Source organism: Physcomitrium patens, chromosome 7 (assembly GCF_059467195.1).
Source record: "Physcomitrium patens ecotype Gransden chromosome 7, ASM5946719v1, whole genome shotgun sequence".
NCBI lineage: Eukaryota > Viridiplantae > Streptophyta > Bryopsida > Funariales > Funariaceae > Physcomitrium > Physcomitrium patens.
Genome location: NC_143416.1, coordinates 12,328,612 through 12,347,659, shown reverse-complemented (window position 1 = coordinate 12,347,659; position 19,048 = coordinate 12,328,612). Strand labels below are relative to the sequence as shown.

General features: G+C 42.2%; 1 protein-coding gene across 10 annotated transcripts; it reads right to left on the bottom strand.

Annotated features, from left to right (window-relative positions):
- Positions 1-349: 349 nt before the first annotated feature.
- LOC112285222 (uncharacterized) lies at positions 350-13,295 on the bottom strand. 10 transcript variants are annotated; one of them, XR_016504207.1, is made up of 12 exons: positions 13,022-13,295; positions 10,498-11,064; positions 9,649-9,963; positions 8,422-9,319; positions 7,702-8,060; positions 6,700-7,391; positions 5,274-6,467; positions 4,544-4,829; positions 3,909-4,296; positions 2,587-3,763; positions 647-2,072; positions 350-547 (listed from the first exon to the last, which is right to left on the bottom strand). XR_016504207.1 is itself a non-coding variant. In XM_090251998.1 (12 exons), the coding sequence occupies exons 4-11, from the start codon at positions 9,294-9,296 to the stop codon at positions 861-863; spliced, it is 6,183 nt and encodes a 2,060-aa protein (XP_090108124.1). In that variant the 5' UTR covers positions 9,297-9,319; positions 9,649-9,963; positions 10,498-11,064; positions 12,609-13,294; the 3' UTR covers positions 350-547; positions 826-860. The 10 variants fall into 10 exon arrangements, 9 of the variants coding, with proteins under 9 accessions (XP_090108124.1, XP_024381659.1, XP_090108125.1 ...); XM_090251998.1 differs by having other exon boundaries at positions 826-2,072; positions 12,609-13,294; XM_024525891.3 differs by having other exon boundaries at positions 826-2,072; positions 13,022-13,294.
- Between the last annotated feature and the right edge of the window lie 5,753 nt (positions 13,296-19,048).

Genomic DNA, 19,048 nt, shown 5'->3' with positions numbered 1-19,048 from the left:
TTATTTTATTTTATTAACTTTATTATTCTATTTTATTTCACTAGGTGTTTCTGCAATTGGAATGGGTTTAAATTTTGTGGAAAATCAAAATACAAATACCACCAACTGTGCAAAGTTCATGAGAAATCTGTGGTCAGCGCTGTCTTGGACACGTAGGTCTGCTGGCACTAGAAATGCTTCCTCAAACTTGCACCATCACCCTCAGCTTGAAATACTTCTGATGTAAGCTTGAAAACCCAACAATTAGCATGTGGTAGAAACTACAACCAAAACGACCCAAATAATCAATGATATGATACAGAGAGCAACAACCACAGCAATGCTCAAACAAGGATTCACAAGGAGCGGGTAAAGCGGGAGATGTGTAACATTCCTTCAAAACTTTCTTTCGTATACAACTACCTAAAATTAACCTCATAGCCTAACTGAAACGAATCTTTACAATTTAACCTCTTGCTGAAAGGGAATTTGTAAGTCGCATCACAGCGCACAAACTGCCGCAAGTCTCTGTACAATCATATAGACCTCCGCTTCTGATCCATCAAATCTGCACATTTAAAATCAAAAAATCAACACTTACCACGCAAAAACAACCAGGAAATGCATACTGCTGGGAATCCCAATAAGCATGTCAGAAGATCCTCACAATAAACCATTGCCTGGCCTTTCAGGTGCTGCACTGCACAAATCCATTTGCTGCTCTGTTCAAGCTGTTTCTAGGACTAATCTCCCAGCTTTAATGATTTGAGTGACGAAAGTTTCTTCAAGACTATATAGTTCGAAAATTACAATGACGTCAATCTTAATTCAGCAAGGAGCTCTCACATGGGTTTTATCTTGTGGACCCATCCAATCGCCTATTACCCATCAACAGAAGCAACGCCCACATTATCAGACGAAGTCACCGATGACTGGTCCTCTACCAAAGACTCCGTAATGTCAGTCTCGTCCTTGGGAACTTTCACTGGCTCATTCTTAAGGAAGCCGTCTTTCATAACCTTATCACAAGTTGCGTATGCCTCACTTCCACGAGGCATGGATTTTTCGCCTTCCTTTTCAAACTGACATTTACCTTCATCAGCTTCAGCCGTTTCCAACACAATACTCGCTTTCAAAAATTCTCCAGCCAAGACATCAAACAAAGGCATGACTGGTCCTGCTTCCCTTTCCTCATTCTTATTCTTCTGAGGCACTGATTCGGCACTACCTTCGACATCAGAGGTTTTCAAAGAAGTATCCCCACTAGCTCTTAGTTGCAACTGCTGACTTGAACCATCTTGTACTTTCTTCTTTTCCTCTACTGAGGCCCATCTCTGACCTTCAGGCAAATGATGCTCCCCTAACCACCCATCTTTTTCTTCCTGTAATTCATTGGCTTTATCTTTCTCCGAAGGAAACCTCACAATTTCACCAAGAGCACTACCTGGGATCCCAATACGACTTGCACGATACATCTTGCGACGGGAAACTCGTCTTCCCGTCTTCTCTTCCGCGTCGGCTCCTAATCGCAAGTCGTCCCCACCTTCCTTTTCCCGGTTGCCCTGCTGTCCCAAAACATTCGAATCTTCTGCAGCTGGACCACAAACACCAGCATTCGGCTTCATCCCTGCACTGGGCTTCTCAGACGACTTGGCGTCTCCAGTACGATCAGCGATAGTAGCATTACACAGATCCTCATCATTGTTTTCCTTCAAAACAATATCCAAAAAGTTGCCCTTGAACGAGTTGGACTTGGTCGAGACTAACTTGCTTGGCTTCGCACCACTAGGAATTGAAGGAGCCTGACTTAAAGGTGAACTTAACTCATCATCTTCATCCTCCAGTACATCAGCTCTAGTAATATCTATTGGAACTTCTGTATTTTCCATATCATTTAGGTCAGCAACTGGACTGGAAGAACGTGAATCTGCTCCATCTTCCTTTTCCTCTTCACCATCCTCCTCTGGCTCTTTCGACTTGCTGTTGTTTATCAGTACGGCGTTTCTACCTACCACCTTTACAGTTCTTCTCAATGTCTCAATTTCTTCAGGTAAATTCAACTTCGCTTCCAACCCAAACTGTGCAAAGGCAACCTACGCAACACATCCACAAAAGAAAATCAGCACCCTTGTGATAAAACATACTTATGTTTTGATTAGGAAACCATTTGGCTGTTGAAACCTACCATACAACCTCTACGTGGGTTATTCATACAAGACATCTCTGAAAAAAGGATTCCTCAATATCGGGAGATTTGCTGCTGGTGCTCGGTTGCTAACGTGCTACGGATTCTCCTTCAGGGAACTTCCAAACTTGAAGCATCTTCATCAGTCGAGACCCCAAGACAATAAAACCCAGTACTAGGAAGAACATGCCTGGTATAAAAAAGTTTGTACTCGTTTTTTTTTTCATTAAAACAAATAACTTTACAATCTACCAAGAGAACGTAAAGCCTTCCCAAGATTGAGACAATGATTACCAGAAACGGGTGCTCCTATTCGGAACCCCATGGAATGCAATTCCTCCAGTAAATCAAATTCAAGTGAAACAACAAATATCCTCATCCAAATCGCTAATACAAATCACTGGCAAAATAGGTCACAGTACCTGATCGTGAGCACGAGCAGCCTCCTCTGCAGTTAAAAAGGTGCCCAGATAAGTGTGCTTCTTGGTTGCAGGATTATAGTATATCGACTGAAACTTGTGACCATTACAATACACGCCTCTGAAGTCCGCCCGCCGTGTCATATTTCCTCGCCGACTAGGCTTCTTGTTGGTAGCTGCCCGTGCAAAAGTTCCTTTCTTTGACCGCATGGATCTCACCGACTCTTTCTGAGACTGTTCCACCACAACCACGTCATCCTCGTCCGATTCCCCTTCAACATCCCTAGTAACAGGTAAACCCGCGTTTTCAGAATACGAAGGCTTACAGCGCTTCTCTTTCATGGGCTTGCTATCCGACACACTGTCGTTCTTCCCACTCCATGACTCGCCGTCGCCGTCGCCATCCTCGTTATCCTTATCAGACGCCTCAGAGTTGCTGCAATCCAATGTAGCTGCTTCACGAGCACCCGCTCGACGGGCACCATCTACTGAACTGAACACGCCCACAGAGTGGTAATCCTTCGCCTTGGGATCATAGCACATCGCTTCAAAGTCTCCAGCATCTGTGAGTTGGATAAGCACTTTCTTGATCGGCTGTTTGGCTTTGATTTTTGCGTGAAATGCTTCTGGGAAGTTCAGAGGGGCTGTCGCACCACGCTTCCGGTACGCAACTTCATCGTAAGCGTGAGCTGCCTCTTCTGGTGTGTCAAATATGCCGATATATATGTGCTTCTTTGTTTTGGGAACATAAATCTTCGCCTTAAATCGGCCGCTTGGGGTCGCTTGCACTCCCATAAAATTCCGCTGAGACCTTCGTTTCCCAGAACTTTTCGCTGAGCTTTTGTCCGCTGATTGAGACCGTGAAACCGGCTGCTCCTCTTCATCAGCTACAGGAGCACGTTTTGACTTCGAAGGTGAGGGCTTCTTGCTCACTTGACCACTTCTCTCCTCGAAAGCTTTATCCTTTCCTTCATCCTCCTCTTCTTGGGGTTTCTTCACCCTCCGTGACTTCGACGGAATAGTTGTTTCTTTCGGTGAAGAAGCTGGACTTTTCTCCGAGCTTGGATTTGTAGACAAGCTGTCTAACTTCCTCCCTTCCTTATCTAACATGGCCCTTCGCTTCGAGGTTGTCTTGTACACTCGTGCGTAGTCAGATTCCACAAAGCTATCCGCAAAGGTTCTGCAAACAAAAAAAAAAAGAAAAAAAGAAAAAAAAAAAAGAAAAAAAAAAGAAGGGAAAAACAACTCAGTTTCTGATAAAATAATCTCAAAATTAATCCGCATGTTTTGAGCTAAGTATCAAAGATCCAAATGTAGGGGTTTACCTATACATGTTGCTCTTTCGTAGAGCTCGCTGAGTTGATCGACTACCTTGACCAACAACACAGAATTCCTGTTTGACGGTGTCGTTGTTCTTCGCAGCCTCTTTCGCAGCAGGAGCTGCCGCATCAGATGCTCCAATATTCGCCTTGACCTTTTCGCTAGGGATACGTCGCCTCTTCGCCGAGGCACTTATCTCTTCCACTTCTTCTACTTTCTGCTTCTTAGGTTTCAGACGCTCTTTCTCTGACTCTACTTCCGTTTTTCGAAACTCTTCGGACTTCCGCTTCACCTTGTGAGACGCAGTTTCGGTAACCTCATTCCCTAACTTCTCATGGCCTGAACTCATGCTACTTCTTGGTGCTTTCGCTATACAAGACTTCTTGTTTGGAGCTGCAAGTGAGAACACATACCATTAGTATCGCGCCAAACATGTACATGTATACAACACATCTAACACAATCAAAAATATTTCAAGCCACATTCCAAGTCCAAACAACTTTCAATATATCGGGGCTCATGAGATTGGACAGTGGGCGAAAGGCACGTAACCATGGGAACCCATTATAACATCAAGAGACTGAATCGACCAGCCAACCTGAAGAAACTGTAGAAACTTTTAGAGGTAGCCGTCCCTCACCTTTGACCGCATCTTTGCAATCTGTCTCCATCGATTTACTCCCATTGTAAGGCTTACAATTTGCAGACTCCAAGCTTGGCTTCGTTAGTTTGCATTTCAAAGATTTCACTATACTGGACCCAGATTCCTTCTCACTATCTGAGACCTTCCGCTTCAATACTTTATTTATATCCGTATCCGACTTGTTGTGCGAAGCCAGTCGTATCTTTTTAAACGACTGTGCAATATCTTGAGCCTTCGGCTTCTTCTTACTACATTCTCCACTAGCCTTCGAATTCCTACTTTCCTGCAACCACCACACACACAACACCACATTCTTTTAGATGCACTAGATTGTTACATATCGTGTCTCGACTGCGAAGATAGACATTGACTAATCCCTTACATTCGTTAAGCTATCAGAAAGAATATATCTTTCAATTTAGAAGTGTCAAAATGCATCCGAATCTTGTGTATGTGTGAAGAGATATAATGCTATGCAATCTGAGACGGAGGGGTTCTTGAAAAAAGGAATAGTTGTTCAAGATATTACAGAACGCAAGTACACGAGACGAGGACATGATACAAACAAATTCAAGAATACTTGGTTCATATTGAAACTAGTGAGCAATTCTAACAAACTCAGACGACAAGCAAGCCTTCCGACCACTAACAGTTAACCAACATTACGCCACAGTTGAAATTGATTATAAACATGACTGACAGCGTCAAAGAGATCATCTCCCTTTACCTGTATAGCTCTCATGTCGGGGAAGTTGAGAGTAGAGATGGACCCCAATTCTAAAACTTTCAAATCGCGTGCACGGGCAGCCTCCAGAATGGAACTGTACGTTCCTACATACACTTTCTTCCTCGTCGTGCGGTCATAGATCGTGGCTTCAAATCTTCCTGACTGGGACTTGCGCACGCCTGTTAACCTAAACTCCGGATCACCTTCCCCAAGATCCAACAGCTGCTGCTTCTCCTCCTCGCTCAGCTCTGCGGAAATAGATAGCTCCGCATACTTTCCTTTCTCTCCCATAGCCTCTCCCATTTTCACTTGCAACCCGGAATCTACATCCAGTCCCGGCTCCACATCTGATGCACCATCGGACTCTTCATCCGAGTCGCGGGAATCTCCTGTGGCAACAGTTGACGCTGTGCATGCTCTATGCTCCTTCGATTGATTCTTGCTAAAATCAAGCCCTTCCTCCATCTCCATCCCTTCCTGACTAATTGCGAAATTGCTCAACAGTAGCAGTCGATCTGGTCCTGAAGTGTCTTCATCTAGTCGTTTCTCTGACCAGCTCGGTAGATCAAACTTCCCATCCTTCTTAGAGCTGGCTACCTGACCTGTTCCTTTCTGCGAAATCTTGCGACCGGAACGGTCTTTTAGCAGACCACCTGGGACTTTTAAATTCCCGATGCGTGACCGATTAGCGCCCTCTGAGGTAGCACCCAGTGATTTCACGCTCTCTTTAAAATTTGTTTCTAAACCACCCAACAAGTTTATCGTCTCAATGGGACTTCCAAATGAATCACTCTGGTTCCTAGTCCCAATGCGGTCTCTGTTGGTTGGGTTCGACTGGACAATCCCAAGTTGCACCAATTCTGAATCCTTTTCCTTCTTCGTATTCAATGCTGAACGCTTTTTCACTCCAGGACAATCGCTCACCGTATCCTCTTCATTTGATGTTGAGGACGAGCCCACGGCAAACGGAGAATTCATCCCAAAGTCAAATTCAGAACCTTGCACGAAGTTTGTCACTGCACTCTTCCCCCGGAAAATTCTCGCTGCATCATCATATGCCCGAGCGGCGGCTTCCTCCGTAGTGAACGTACCCAGCCACAATCTCTTTCCTTCTGGTGTACGAATCTCAGCCCCATAGGCCCCCCATGGACGCTTTCTCACACCAACGAAACGCGAGAAAAATACTCTTCGACCCTACACAAACACCTCCAGATCTTCAAACATCCGTATGAACGTGACATGCATAATTACAAGTCAATAAGCTGGTAACTAGCGAAACTTGCACACAGTTCGCTCTAAATCATTTTAGAAGCTGCTTAGCGCTCAATCTCTTCAATATACTCCTCGAAAATGCCTACCATTTCAGAAACTTATAAAACGTCAGAGCACTCTTGCATTCCTACAACCCACAGGGACAAGCACCTACCTGGCCTCGACCCATGGAAGAACTGTCTCTTGGGGTCTGCACCTTAGACTTGCGTTTGATAGCCAGACCAAGAATAGCACGGGGTTCTCGAGGTCCACAGCGCACCCCCATCGTGGCCATATCCAATCCTCCAAAATCGATAGCCGGCAGGATACTAAGCTGTTCGTATGACCTTTTTCCATTTAGTAACCCAGTAAGGTGCTGCGAACTGCACATCAAACCTATCTTGTTCAGCTCTATGGGGCCAATATCCACTAAGCAGGAAACACTTGATGCACCATGTGCTCGCCGGTTTGTAGGCGCTCCGTTAGCAAAAACTTGCCCTGCAGTGATTGGACCAACCACCTTGTCGTGGTGGGGACTTCCGCTGCGACGCAAACCTCTACAACCTCCGCAAAATCCATGATCTATACCTGCCTTCCCTTCACCACTGGGCATCGTATACGGAAGTGAGATGCCGTGGCTGCTTAGTCGATCCCCCAACTGGGCACGGAAGTTCTCCAGCTCGTTAGCAACCTTGGTGGAATTAGACCCAATCTTCAACTGCGCGTTACCTACCAAGGTGAAATCTTGATATCCACAACCTGTCGCCCTGCAGCTAACATTGTCTAAGTTGCATTCCACGCAGACCTTCGTGCTGAATCCCGTTGTGCTCCCTGTACCTCTTCCATCATCTTTCAAATTTAAACCTCCTATTCATACGTCCAGATGATCAGTTAGCTTTCGATAAAATAATGCCCTTTAGACATAAGAATATAGAAACTTTGCCGGCTGGCAATTAATTCAAGGAAACTCTCCACTTTGATAGTAGCACACGTCATTGGACCTGCAATAGACTTTCCTGGACCTGAAATCACCAAGGTCTAGAATCTCTGCGTGGTGCAACGAAAACCCGATTGTGGTGAATGAGCGCGATTCAACAACCGGTAATAAACATGAGTACAATTAAGACCAAGGCAACACTACATGCTAAACAGCCTTTGACGGAGAATGGTAAGTTACCGTGTGTTCTTCTTGAAACCTGTTTGGAATTGGTGTGCGGCACAGTTTCGGCAGGTTTCGGATCACTTTGCACTAATGAAGCTGCCTTCTTCCCACTTGTGGACCTCTGAAACAAAGGTGTCCCGTGCTCCTCCTTCGCAGACACTGTGTCAGATGGTGGTACAACCGCTGGCAGCTGATTAACGAAAAGTGAAGTCCAAAGCTTTGGAGGGGCCACGATCTCCATCTGATGTGCAACTGCAGCTGCCAGTACCAGCACTGAGAATTCTCCAAGGGGAGGGTGCTCCATGGATTGCTGGTTCTTTAATGTAACAGGATTTATGCCAAACCCATCGACTTGCTTGTGCATTTGACAGAACCTGCACCACCAAATAAAAACACGTCTGAGTAAAGACCTCAACGACACACTTATGCCAACAAGAGAGCTGAAACAACTGGCTCTGCCTCACAAAAAGGGCAGCAAAGGAAGCATCGACCTCAATGCCTTAGAAGTGATCGCTCTTAAATTCCAGGTGCATGTGTTCAGAATTCAGTTCATTCTTCTGTTCCGACGACTAGAAGGAAAAATGTATGCAAAACTCACATTTGGTTGATCCGTCAACATGGTCATATTTTTTAAAAAATTGTAACTGATGCAAGTGCGTAAGTTGCTTATGATAATATGGCTGCGGGGTACAACCACCTGGAGGACCTAGAAGGAAAGAAGGCTCACACACACACCTAGTGTTCTCTGACTTCAAAGACACTGGAAAGCGGCAGCGCTCCCGGCTGGGATATTCAACGAAGTCACACTGCTTGTATGGCGCAGAAGGATCCTCTAAAATGTGCCAGAGACAAAACTTGTATCCTTGTAAGCAGTACTGCGAGCAACTCTGCCTGGATGAATGGCACATATGCCCAGATCGGGCTTTTAAGTCGGTCCCACTCGCTTGAGGGGACCTCGACGGAACTCGGGATATATTTGTGAGAGATTGAGGAACAGAACATCCAGGAACAAGAGTCGAATTAGATGGAGCTGCTGGAATTCGCCGATGACCGGTTGAGGTCAATGGCAAACCTGGTGAATAAAGAAACAGGTTCGCTGGTAAGGGTGAGAGACCAGGAGATGGCAACTGAATATCTGGTGCTAGAGTCAGAAGGTTCGGGATCAAGGCCATCAGTCCTGAGGCAGGAGGTAACGGCCGATAGGCCACAGGAAGCGTGACTGGAAGGGTAGAGCTGGATCCTGGTCTGGAATCCTCATGGAACACCCTCTGCCTTGGAGCAACAGCAGTAGCAATCTGAGTGGCCACCGCTGGGGTAGAAAATTCCAAAATCTTTTGACCAACTTCCACCGGTGCACCAATACCCGGATCAATTTTCTTCCTCCACACAGCGGTCCTTGCACGTGAAGACAACAGATTGCTCGCAACTGAATTAGAGCTCACAGAAGGGCTCGCAACCAAAGTTTCGTTTTCATGTTCAACCTTCAAATCTGACTCTCCAAGCTCAAACATAGAATGCACTGGCTTGAGTTCAACGTCACTACAGTGCACGGCAGGTGCTGCTTCAGCTTCAGATACCTCACTGCCGGTTGGTTTCACGATGTTGTCCATTCTGGCTAGTTTGATGCTGCTACCTACATTAACATGTTTATCCATCAGTTTTTCATGTGTGATAATGCGTAATTCTAATACAGACCCGGTGTAGTCGCCAGCTGGAATATGAACTGCGACCATCAAGGGACTCTTGACCTCGTATCTGACCTAAATGAACCTACCCTTCACGAAGATGAATCAAACCCTTTGCCACTACTGAATGTGCTCGTGTGCTGCCTCAAAGTGAGACCATCCTCAAGCTTTGGAAATGAACCATGTGTAGCTTTGTGCCAGCTCTGATTCATCAATCACCAGAGCCTATTTATTACCAAGACCTTGCTTTCAAAAGAGGTGAACTCACGATGAGTACCTTGGCCTGCCTTCGAACTGACTCAGAATTGGCCACCGACATTCACCACTCCGCCTCCTGCTCTTGCCCAATATGCCATTCTCAAGTCCTTTGCACCGATGCCGTCAAGGTTTGATAGCGAGCACCTTGTGGAACACTAAATCACACCTCTCGTAATCTTCCCTCCAATTTACTTGCCCTCCCACTCTTGCCATATGCAGAGATAATCCTCGACGCCATTTTTACGATATTTGTTGCACCAATTCTCTCCCAGAAGCTATGATATAAACTATGAATGCGCAAAAACGCTTCGAACCAGCTGAAGCACCAAAAGAGCTGCACAACAATAACATGAACCCGTTTCTTCTTCAAACTCCGAACCCCAAAGGGTGACAACCACTGACATCACAAGCTTGCCAAAACTTTGCAACTGACTTCTCATGCCATCGTCGAAGCAATTAGCGGAATTCATCTACAGAATCTTATACTAAAACACAACAGGTATGCTATTGTACTAGGATTTTTATCATCGATCCAGCTCCACCCTCCCAATACCTGGACATCCATGACAGTTATCTTCCTACTGCCCATTTGTATGCCTCCCCTGCGTAGGACTTAAACATATTTCTCATCACTCTGGATCCAGGCCCGTTCACGTCCTAGACCTCATGGATCCATGTTCTCGCAAGGCAGTTCCTAAATTGCGAGAGACATGTACAACTGGTTGCCACCTAAAAGGCGTGGTATGTCTACATCAAATTTTCCTATCTGTTGACTTGGTGTCTTGACAACTGCGCACGAACTCAGCCATGCATTGCGGATTCTGTCAACGCTACAACCGCCCAACTTAGAAAAGTAATGGGAAGTTACCCTACTGAGATCAATTCAAGCGCTGCTGTTATTCCGCTATCAAACATAGCCTTCAAATTAATCCATCTCCAGTAGCAGCTGCCCAGACGCCGTAGATGCTACGTTCACTAAACTGTCACGATCGGTGGTAGCACCCAAGCCCCATTCGAACTTTCGCATTCAGCTGATACAAACAGAATTCCTGATAATGCAGTTGTTCCAGTATGAGTATTCATTTCAACCCCCTTGATTCAAGCCGAGTGCTGCATTGTACCCTGCTAAGAACGACGGATAATAAATCCTTGAAAAGGGACGCTCACATTGAAGGGACTAAATGCAGCCAATAGCTGTTTCCTTCCCTAAGGTACGGCACTTTGTCAACACCTATCCTGCAGTCATCCTGCTTTGCCCCTGATTTCTCCGACACGAGTGAGATACCTTCTTGTAGGCCCTAATCCACACTCTCCTGCCGGGCCTATTAGCTCGCTAATACAAGAGGACCAGCAAACCCAAAAGCTACCTCACATTCGCACACTCGCATGGCCTCAATACTCGTGGACTGATTCGTTGGAGCTCTTACGATAAAAGCTGTTACAAAACAAAATGTCAACGTAATATTCCAGTACAAATATTACACACAATGAAGACATAGAACACTCTTTGTGCTTTCCTATTACACATTCCAGCTTCACTCTCTCAATATGAAAAGTTGACACGCACCTACAAGACTAGATGTCTGTTGTGAATTTAATACACAAATATTTGGACAGATTTTAGCACTAGATGCGAAAGCAACATTTTGACTATTCACACAAGTACCACACGCCCTAAATCGCCATTTTCGATCCGTTCAATAGTCAATCCCCAATTTAGTATCCAACTCAATGAATTTTACACACCTTCGGACAGCACTTCGGCAAGAGCTGACGAGTGTGAATTTCAGATCCAGTTTTGTGGGACCCATTCTAGCATAAAGATGTATGCTGGTTGAGCACAGGACAAAGCCCATTACATGCAGAAATCGGCGACTGACTCGAACGTGCGATGCAGGCAACTTGCCCTACTGATCTGGATTGCAGGAACAGAGTTGACAGCTCTCTTGAGTGATTTATTGCCGATACAAATCCATGTCCACATTCATAAACTCCAGGGCCTTAACTCTCCGCTACAGCTCCTGAAGTATTGACCTCATAGCCACATGCGCGAAGCTACAATACATCGTCATCTCCACAAGTAATACGTTGGGTACCGAGTTGGATGAAATCAAGAGCTGAATTACTGGAGGCAGAGTGTACTTCCTTCCAAATATTCTGAAATTACAACATGCAGACAACGACTCCGACCTGCTGAACCACTGTCGGCAGCACTACAGTGTTCCAGGGAAGCAGCGAAGTCACGAAGCACGGATAGGCGAAAGCAGCGCTAGGGCCAATCAGGAATTTCGCCATAAAGAGTCACCAGAAGGGCCATGTAGATGGTCTCGCCAACGCAACCCAGGACCTACACCCGAGCAGAATTGACTTGCCGAAAGCAAGTGTCCCGTGGAATGGAAACGAGAACAGACAAGAGCTGGCGAGTCCAGAGATTGTCTACCCCAGCACTGTGGCTACTCGATTGTAAGCACTCGCGAACAGAAAAAATAAAAAATGAAATATCGTGTAGTCGAAGGGGAAGAGGAAGCTGTTTCATTGGCTTTCCAACGAAGGGTAGGGTATGCAGCTAAACGAAACCGACTTCATGGGTTGGGTATGGAGATTTGAAGCGGAACAAAATGAGCACCGAGAGAGACGCGGAGCGTCAACCAGACCTGACACAGCCAGGTCACGCCTCCTGTAGTTTTTGACCCTTCCCAATGCCCTCATACGAGTGAAAACTACATCCCCATCAGAAAATGGTCGCGAGTCTAACGACCACAGCCCACGACATACATACCCCTTCCGCACCACAGCAGGTATGCTACACAAACGATGAGGCAACACGGTGCCATTACCAGGGACATCAACAGTTAGAGCCAAGCAGCCGCCACCACCACTACCTCTTAATCCCATACCTCACTTCCCCCCTCATCCTCTCCCGCATCCCCCCTTGAGTTCAACATGACCCCGAGATTCAAGGTGTTCTACCCAACGAACCTCGCCTTCAAATCCCCAACAACAACATCGCCACCACCACCACCACCACCATGCGCTCTCCCCTGCCGTCTCCCCACATCCCAACCTCTCGCAAACCAACAGCAAGCACCCGCAAAATCATGCTTGGCCACAACTTCCATGCCCAGATGTCTCTCTTCACCACCACAACCCATCACCCTCCTCGGCCTAATCCCGCCACCTCCATGCACCCTCAAAAAACCACAAAACTCTCTCTACCAATCGACGAATCTGTCCACCCTCTAATTATTGAGATTTCGGCAGCTCTCGCTCTCTCTCTCTCTCTCTCTCACATTTCTCTCTCCATCGCTCACTCTCGCTTCTCACTCCTGGACTCAACCCGAACACCATCAATCCGGACGTGGGAAAACGCGAAACCGCGGAGTCACACCCACCTGATGCTAGATCCACCCACAAGGTACGATCCGAGCTGCCGCTGCGCACGTAAGTCGGCTCCCGAGTGGAAGGTGCTAGCAGGTCTGCAAGTGCACTCAGCGACCCTCCGTCATCGGCCCTGTAAGACAGAAGCCCCAAAAAAAAACAAAAAAAACAAAAAAAAAAACTAAGGTTCGCTCCTTGGGCCAGGCAGACAGACAAACATCAGACGGGACTGATGATAGAGACGGAGGCGGCTCAGATGTCCCCTTCCACGCTTTCCCAGTCCCCGTGCTGCTCCTCCCTCCTCGCTGCCGTCGACGGCGATTGAATGCCTCTTCCCCCGTCCTCCCCGTTCTCACGCCACGTCGGCCGCGAGACCCAAGCTTGACGTCACCGAGCTCCGTCAGGGTGGGACACAGTCCAAGCGACATAGCGCACGCAGTTGACGACGGCGCTCCATCCCATCCCATCCCATCGTCCCCATCGTCGTCGTCGTCGTCTGTCTGCCTGGGCCTCGACGAGCTCCTTGCTTTGGCTCCATGCAACAATTCCTATGGTCTCATTGCGACGTATGGCATCACATTATTGCCGAGTCTCCCCCCTCCCCCCAGTTTTGAATCACATGACTTACCTATTCTCAGAGCGTCCAAGAGTTGCAGCTCCAGACGAATAAGTTGGGTCCCCCCCTTAGGGGACGGAACCCATCTACCGGTACTGCAGTTTCATTACTTAGTAATTAACCTTCATCCTTTTGTGCTAATAATAAATATATAGATAAATAAATAAACTACCCGTCGTTAATGGGGAGGTGGGGGTTGCTCCAACTGCGATAAGGCTACCACGTCAGACAGAGAGCCACTCCTCCTCCGCAACTCAGAGCCTGCAGAGTGTTCCAGAGTGTGTTGCAGAGGCTTTTGCTTCAATGGGCCCCACTTCGTAGCTGAGACTCTTTGTAATAAAAACCTCGGGCTCTTGGATAATATGTATTAACGAGGGTGGAGAAATTCATTTCGGTTCTGAGCACATAATAACAAGTCCCATTCATTCAAAAATAACAATGATCGTGATAATAAATAGAACTGGAAATCCATCAGCGACCAAGGACAATGAAGAACTACCCTCATTTTCAACTGAGACTCCAGCGTTAAGAGTCTAAATAAGTGCTTTTTTATTGTTTATTCTAGTCACATACAGTAGCAATGTTATCAGAACTTTTTGAAAAGGGCTGCGTCTTGGGCACCCATGAAACTAGTGGATGCCCGTGATGCTCACTTATTTATTGGTTTATTGGTTTATTTTTTAAAATTATTTATCAGTGGATCCCATTTTGACCAGCATCTTTGGAGGTAGATTGTGCCTTTGCATTCCAAAGATTCTTCTGTGGGGAAGGAGTCCCGTTTCACACTGCTTAGTAAGGTAAACAGTCCTCTTTCATTATGTAGACTTTGAGTCATGGCAAGACTGATACTCGTACTGAGAGATTACATACTTCTACACACAAGCATTGATGGAGCTGCCAATATTGATCCTATCTAAATCGAGTGCATTTCTCTAATTTTAAGTGTGAATATTAAATTAGATTCGGCTCCTTCCGTGCCTGAATAGTTTAAGATTCCATTGTTCTACTAATGATGAAACATTTTGTACTTTATTAGCACACTGTCAGATATACAGATTTTAAGTAACAAATGATGATAAGTTATGGGTTTTTTAAAATTTTCGAGTGGTACTTGATTTTACAAAAAATTAAGTAGAAGTGCATTTAAGGTTAAGTTAACATTAATGAAGTGAAAACTCTATTCATGTCTCTCATTGGCAGGGAAGTTAGAATTGACCCTATGACATGTATGCTTGGGCTAAAAGCCTATTTTCTTTTGAATTCCATGCTGCGACGTAGTTCTTTTTACTATTTGAGAACCAAACATGAATTTTAATCTAGTCACAAACTGGATTATTAAATATGCCATTTTTAGTGTTTATTCTTGTACTTCATGATAAATTTTAAGATTTAATTTCTTCAAGGACTAAAATAGAATGTTGGTCTAGAAAAATTTTGGAAAAAACTTACGAGATTTATATTCATCTGGTAAAAATCAAAACAAAAAATGCTTACAATGATTCATGAAGAGATATTAAGCTACTTTTAAAAAATAAAAAATAAAAAAAATCATCGAACATGGAAAATTACTGCATGAAATACTGTGCTGTCCATGTCATGTGGTTTTTGAACTTTTAAATCCGAATGTATATACAGAGATTGATTATATATTTTTAGAATATGCAAACCAAAAACAAATAAATAAATACAAAAAATAAATTAATAACTCAAGTATAATATGAGCATGGAATTCAATAAACTTTATTTATTTTTTATTTTTATTTTGTTGAAAATTCAAAACAATATATTTTTTTCACTCTGTCCAATATTTGATATTTTATTTCATTTTAGAAGAGAATTGCTCTTTGAACCTTTCTAATCCATCTATATGCTTTTCACACTACAAGGGTACCCATTCATGAATGAAAACTTGCTGAATAAACCCCAAGATTTTGGGGTTCTTTCAAAACTAAATGTTCCTCCTTCAATAACTTTTTTATCATTGCTTTTGAAGTAGATTGGGAAAAGCAAAATGGGTACATGAAGTTATGTAAGCCATGATCCTACACTTATAGACAATATGCAAGAATAAAAAACAAGTTGAATCTGGAGGTAGTTATGGCTTAAGCCAAATAATAATAATTGACATGAAACTTGTTTGCTATTCTTTTCATGAACTGTTTCATTGAATTATATGTATGTGTTTTGGTTACACAAATATTGTAAAGAAAGATAGAATAGAACTGTAGCTTTTTGCTTGTCCATTGAATCACACAGTATTAATGTTCTGTGTAGCATACAACTATATATATATATATATAAATATATTCATGCACATACACACTTACAGACATGTTTCATGGAGATTTAGAATGAGGAACGTATGCTCTCATTCTCTGAGATGATTTATTATGTGGGTATTTAGCACATGATGCTGGTTATGTTGTGATTAGCGAGGATTAAGGAGCAATGCCAAGAGTGTGGAATCCATGGCTCCTTCTTAATCCACACGACACCATAGAATCTTCCTCAGCTAAATAGTGTGGTTTGAGAGCAGAGCAGAGAAGAGCAGAGCATCAGTTTGGGCAAAGTTACAAAAATATTAAAAAGTGCGGTGGACCAAAAAGACAAAAGGCAAATCCTGCTCCCTTCGAAAGCCAACTTTACCTTTTTGACAGAAGAAGGGACGAATCCTGTTCACACTCACGTGAACTTCATTCATCAACTGTATCGCAACGAAACTTCGTCAAATGAATGAATGATATCGTAAAGGAGGAATCTGCCATGTCGGTTGAAAGGGCTGTCAACTAGAGGGGATCGCCACCTGGAGTCTCATCCTCCGTATCATTCTCGTTCATCGAAAGGAGTAACTATCATCCAAAACGGTAACACACTTGTATGTATGTATGAAAATACAGTATAATACGGATAAGGGATACGCTTCCCACACATTCCATTTTCTCCTTCTTCTTATTCTTCTTCTTCGTCAGGGCTGAAAATTTTCCCACGTAGTCAATTGCTGACATGGAGATTGACAGTGTCAGGTAGAGCTAATTCCAGATATATTGCAAATATTAGTTAGAATCATTCAATTTTTCAATAGATTGTGGGTTTTATCCACAAGGCAAACTTAGGAATATTTGCTTCGTAAAAGCAGAATTATGAAGCTTTGTGTTACAGTCCTTTTGGAATTCCACAAATTAATTGGCATGGAATCTGTTACCAAGCATTAAATGACCCTGTGAGGATTACTTTTTTTATTATTTTAATTACTAAGCTATTTGGGTTGTTAGCTTCTTCCTGATTGATTGTCCTTGACTGTGGTTTCTTTGTTGGGGATTTGGTCCCACTTCGTTTAAAGGGGAAGATTAATCCATTAAGCTCACATAAAATTAATCTACAAATCCAAAATCATGTGTTTTTTGTGTCATTTGAACACAATCTATTGTTCATGACTTTATTAAATTCTAAATCCATATTTTGTGGCTAAGATTTCCTCAATGCTTTTTTTGTTTTTTTATTCTTTATTGTTGTGTGTGTGTAGAGTGATAGTAAATTCTCTCTCTCTCTCTCTTGCTACATACATATATTATTTTAAAATATGAGTTCACAACTCAACTGCATCAATAGATATTTTGATCCTCAAAGATCATATAATTTCTTTTAAACCTTTTAAAGTATTATTTAAGAAATCTGTTTTTTTGTGCAAATCAAGTATATAAATTCTGTGAGGTTTGAGAATACAACATTTAGTTGTAAAATTTCAAAAGAATAAAATATCTTTTTACCTATTAAATTTATATTTTTACAATCCAATATCATATTTTTCTATAATTATAAAGACACGAGGTATTTATAATATTATTTGATGATACAAATATAAGGTAATATTTACATACATATACATGTATGTTAATAAGTTTGGTATTGTCAAGAACCGTGAATTAATTTATCAGACCAATTTTAAGACATTGGGTTTAAATTTTGAGTATGGATGCACAAAACTTAACGGGGTTTTAAGAATCCAATATTCAAAGATTATTTATAGAAATTAGTTGTAAGTTGCTATAATCTATTATAGATTGGGTTTCAATGAACTAATTTTTATTTCATATTATAATATTTAATTGGTTAACTAGTCCAAATCTACATTATAATTTAAGAGTGGATGTTGAAATAGCTTGGTTCTAGATTGCAAGTCTACTGTGTTTGTTTATGTTTAATAAATACATATTTATATATTTTTAGGATCTTAATTTAGAATGGAAAGTTTTAATTATTATAATTGGTTAAGAAATCATCAAATGTATGTGTTCTTCTTGCTTTATAATTGTCCCTAAAGTATGTGCAGACTTGATACAAGATGCATTAATGCTTTTTTATTTTTATTTTTGATGACCATAATATAAAATGCAATCTACGAAAACTATGTCACATATTGCAAATCTGCCTCTTGAGACCATTGAGAAGCATTACAACAGTAGCAACAATGAACTTGTGTATTTGGAAGATACATACATATAATTCAATAAGTTGTATAAACATTTCATTTGTGTTGATTCTCTCAAAGAAATTCTTAGAGATTTACTTCTTTGAACCTACTTTAGCAACTTTAGAAATTTGTTACTTGCAACTCCAACAATTTGATTGAAGTTGATTTAGACATTATTAAGCAAGGAATAAAATATGTGAGCAAATTTGTGTCAATTTCAAAATTCATACTTGGTAAATTTCTATATTTTATTTTTGAGCAATAGTATTCTCATTTACAACGACATGTTGAGCATGCATGCACAATGTTCTATCTGCAATCATTTAATATGCCAACATATTGGAATATAGAATCAAAATCAATGCAATCTCTTTAAACCATCTTCCAATAAACTACGCATAAAAACTAGCCACTTACAAATATTTATTAAGTTACAACTTTAATTTGTGTTATTTAGGCAATAAATATTTTAAAAAACAAAATGAACATGTAGGTGGCTCTACAAGGACTTTAGAAAAAAATTAAGTATAGTTGGGAAAAAAATAGAGATAATTAAATAAAGTCTGTAGAAAATATGTACAATAAAATCTACATAGATTCTTGTAATTAAGAGTTCCAAAAAAACTCAGAAACAAGAAGGCAATCTTTATAAGATAAAAAAGTGAAAAAAAAATCATAACACATCATGTTCAAAATTAAATGGATTGTTGAAATAAACACCGACTTAATTTTTTTTGATAATTTTTTTATTTGGAATTTAAATTACAAATTTAAAGGATAAAATTTAAAATTTTGAATATAGATATAACATATCACAAATAACATAATTTTTTAAAAATCATCTAAATATTAATAGATATATTTTAATAACTTTCTATTTTTTAACTTTAAAAACTCAATTGTCATATCTTTAAATAATTAATGATAAGACAAATTTCATTATTTATAAACTAC

Coding starts and splice junctions, on each gene's coding strand:
- LOC112285222 (XM_090251998.1), bottom strand. CDS start 9,296: ATGGACAACATCGTGAAACCAACCGGCAGTGAGGTATCTGAAGCTGAA. Junction 7,392..7,701: donor GGTTTCAAGAAGAACACACG/GTAACTTACCAT, acceptor ACGTATGAATAG/GAGGTTTAAATTTGAAAGAT. Junction 4,297..4,543: donor TTGCAAAGATGCGGTCAAAG/GTGAGGGACGGC, acceptor TCTCACTTGCAG/CTCCAAACAAGAAGTCTTGT.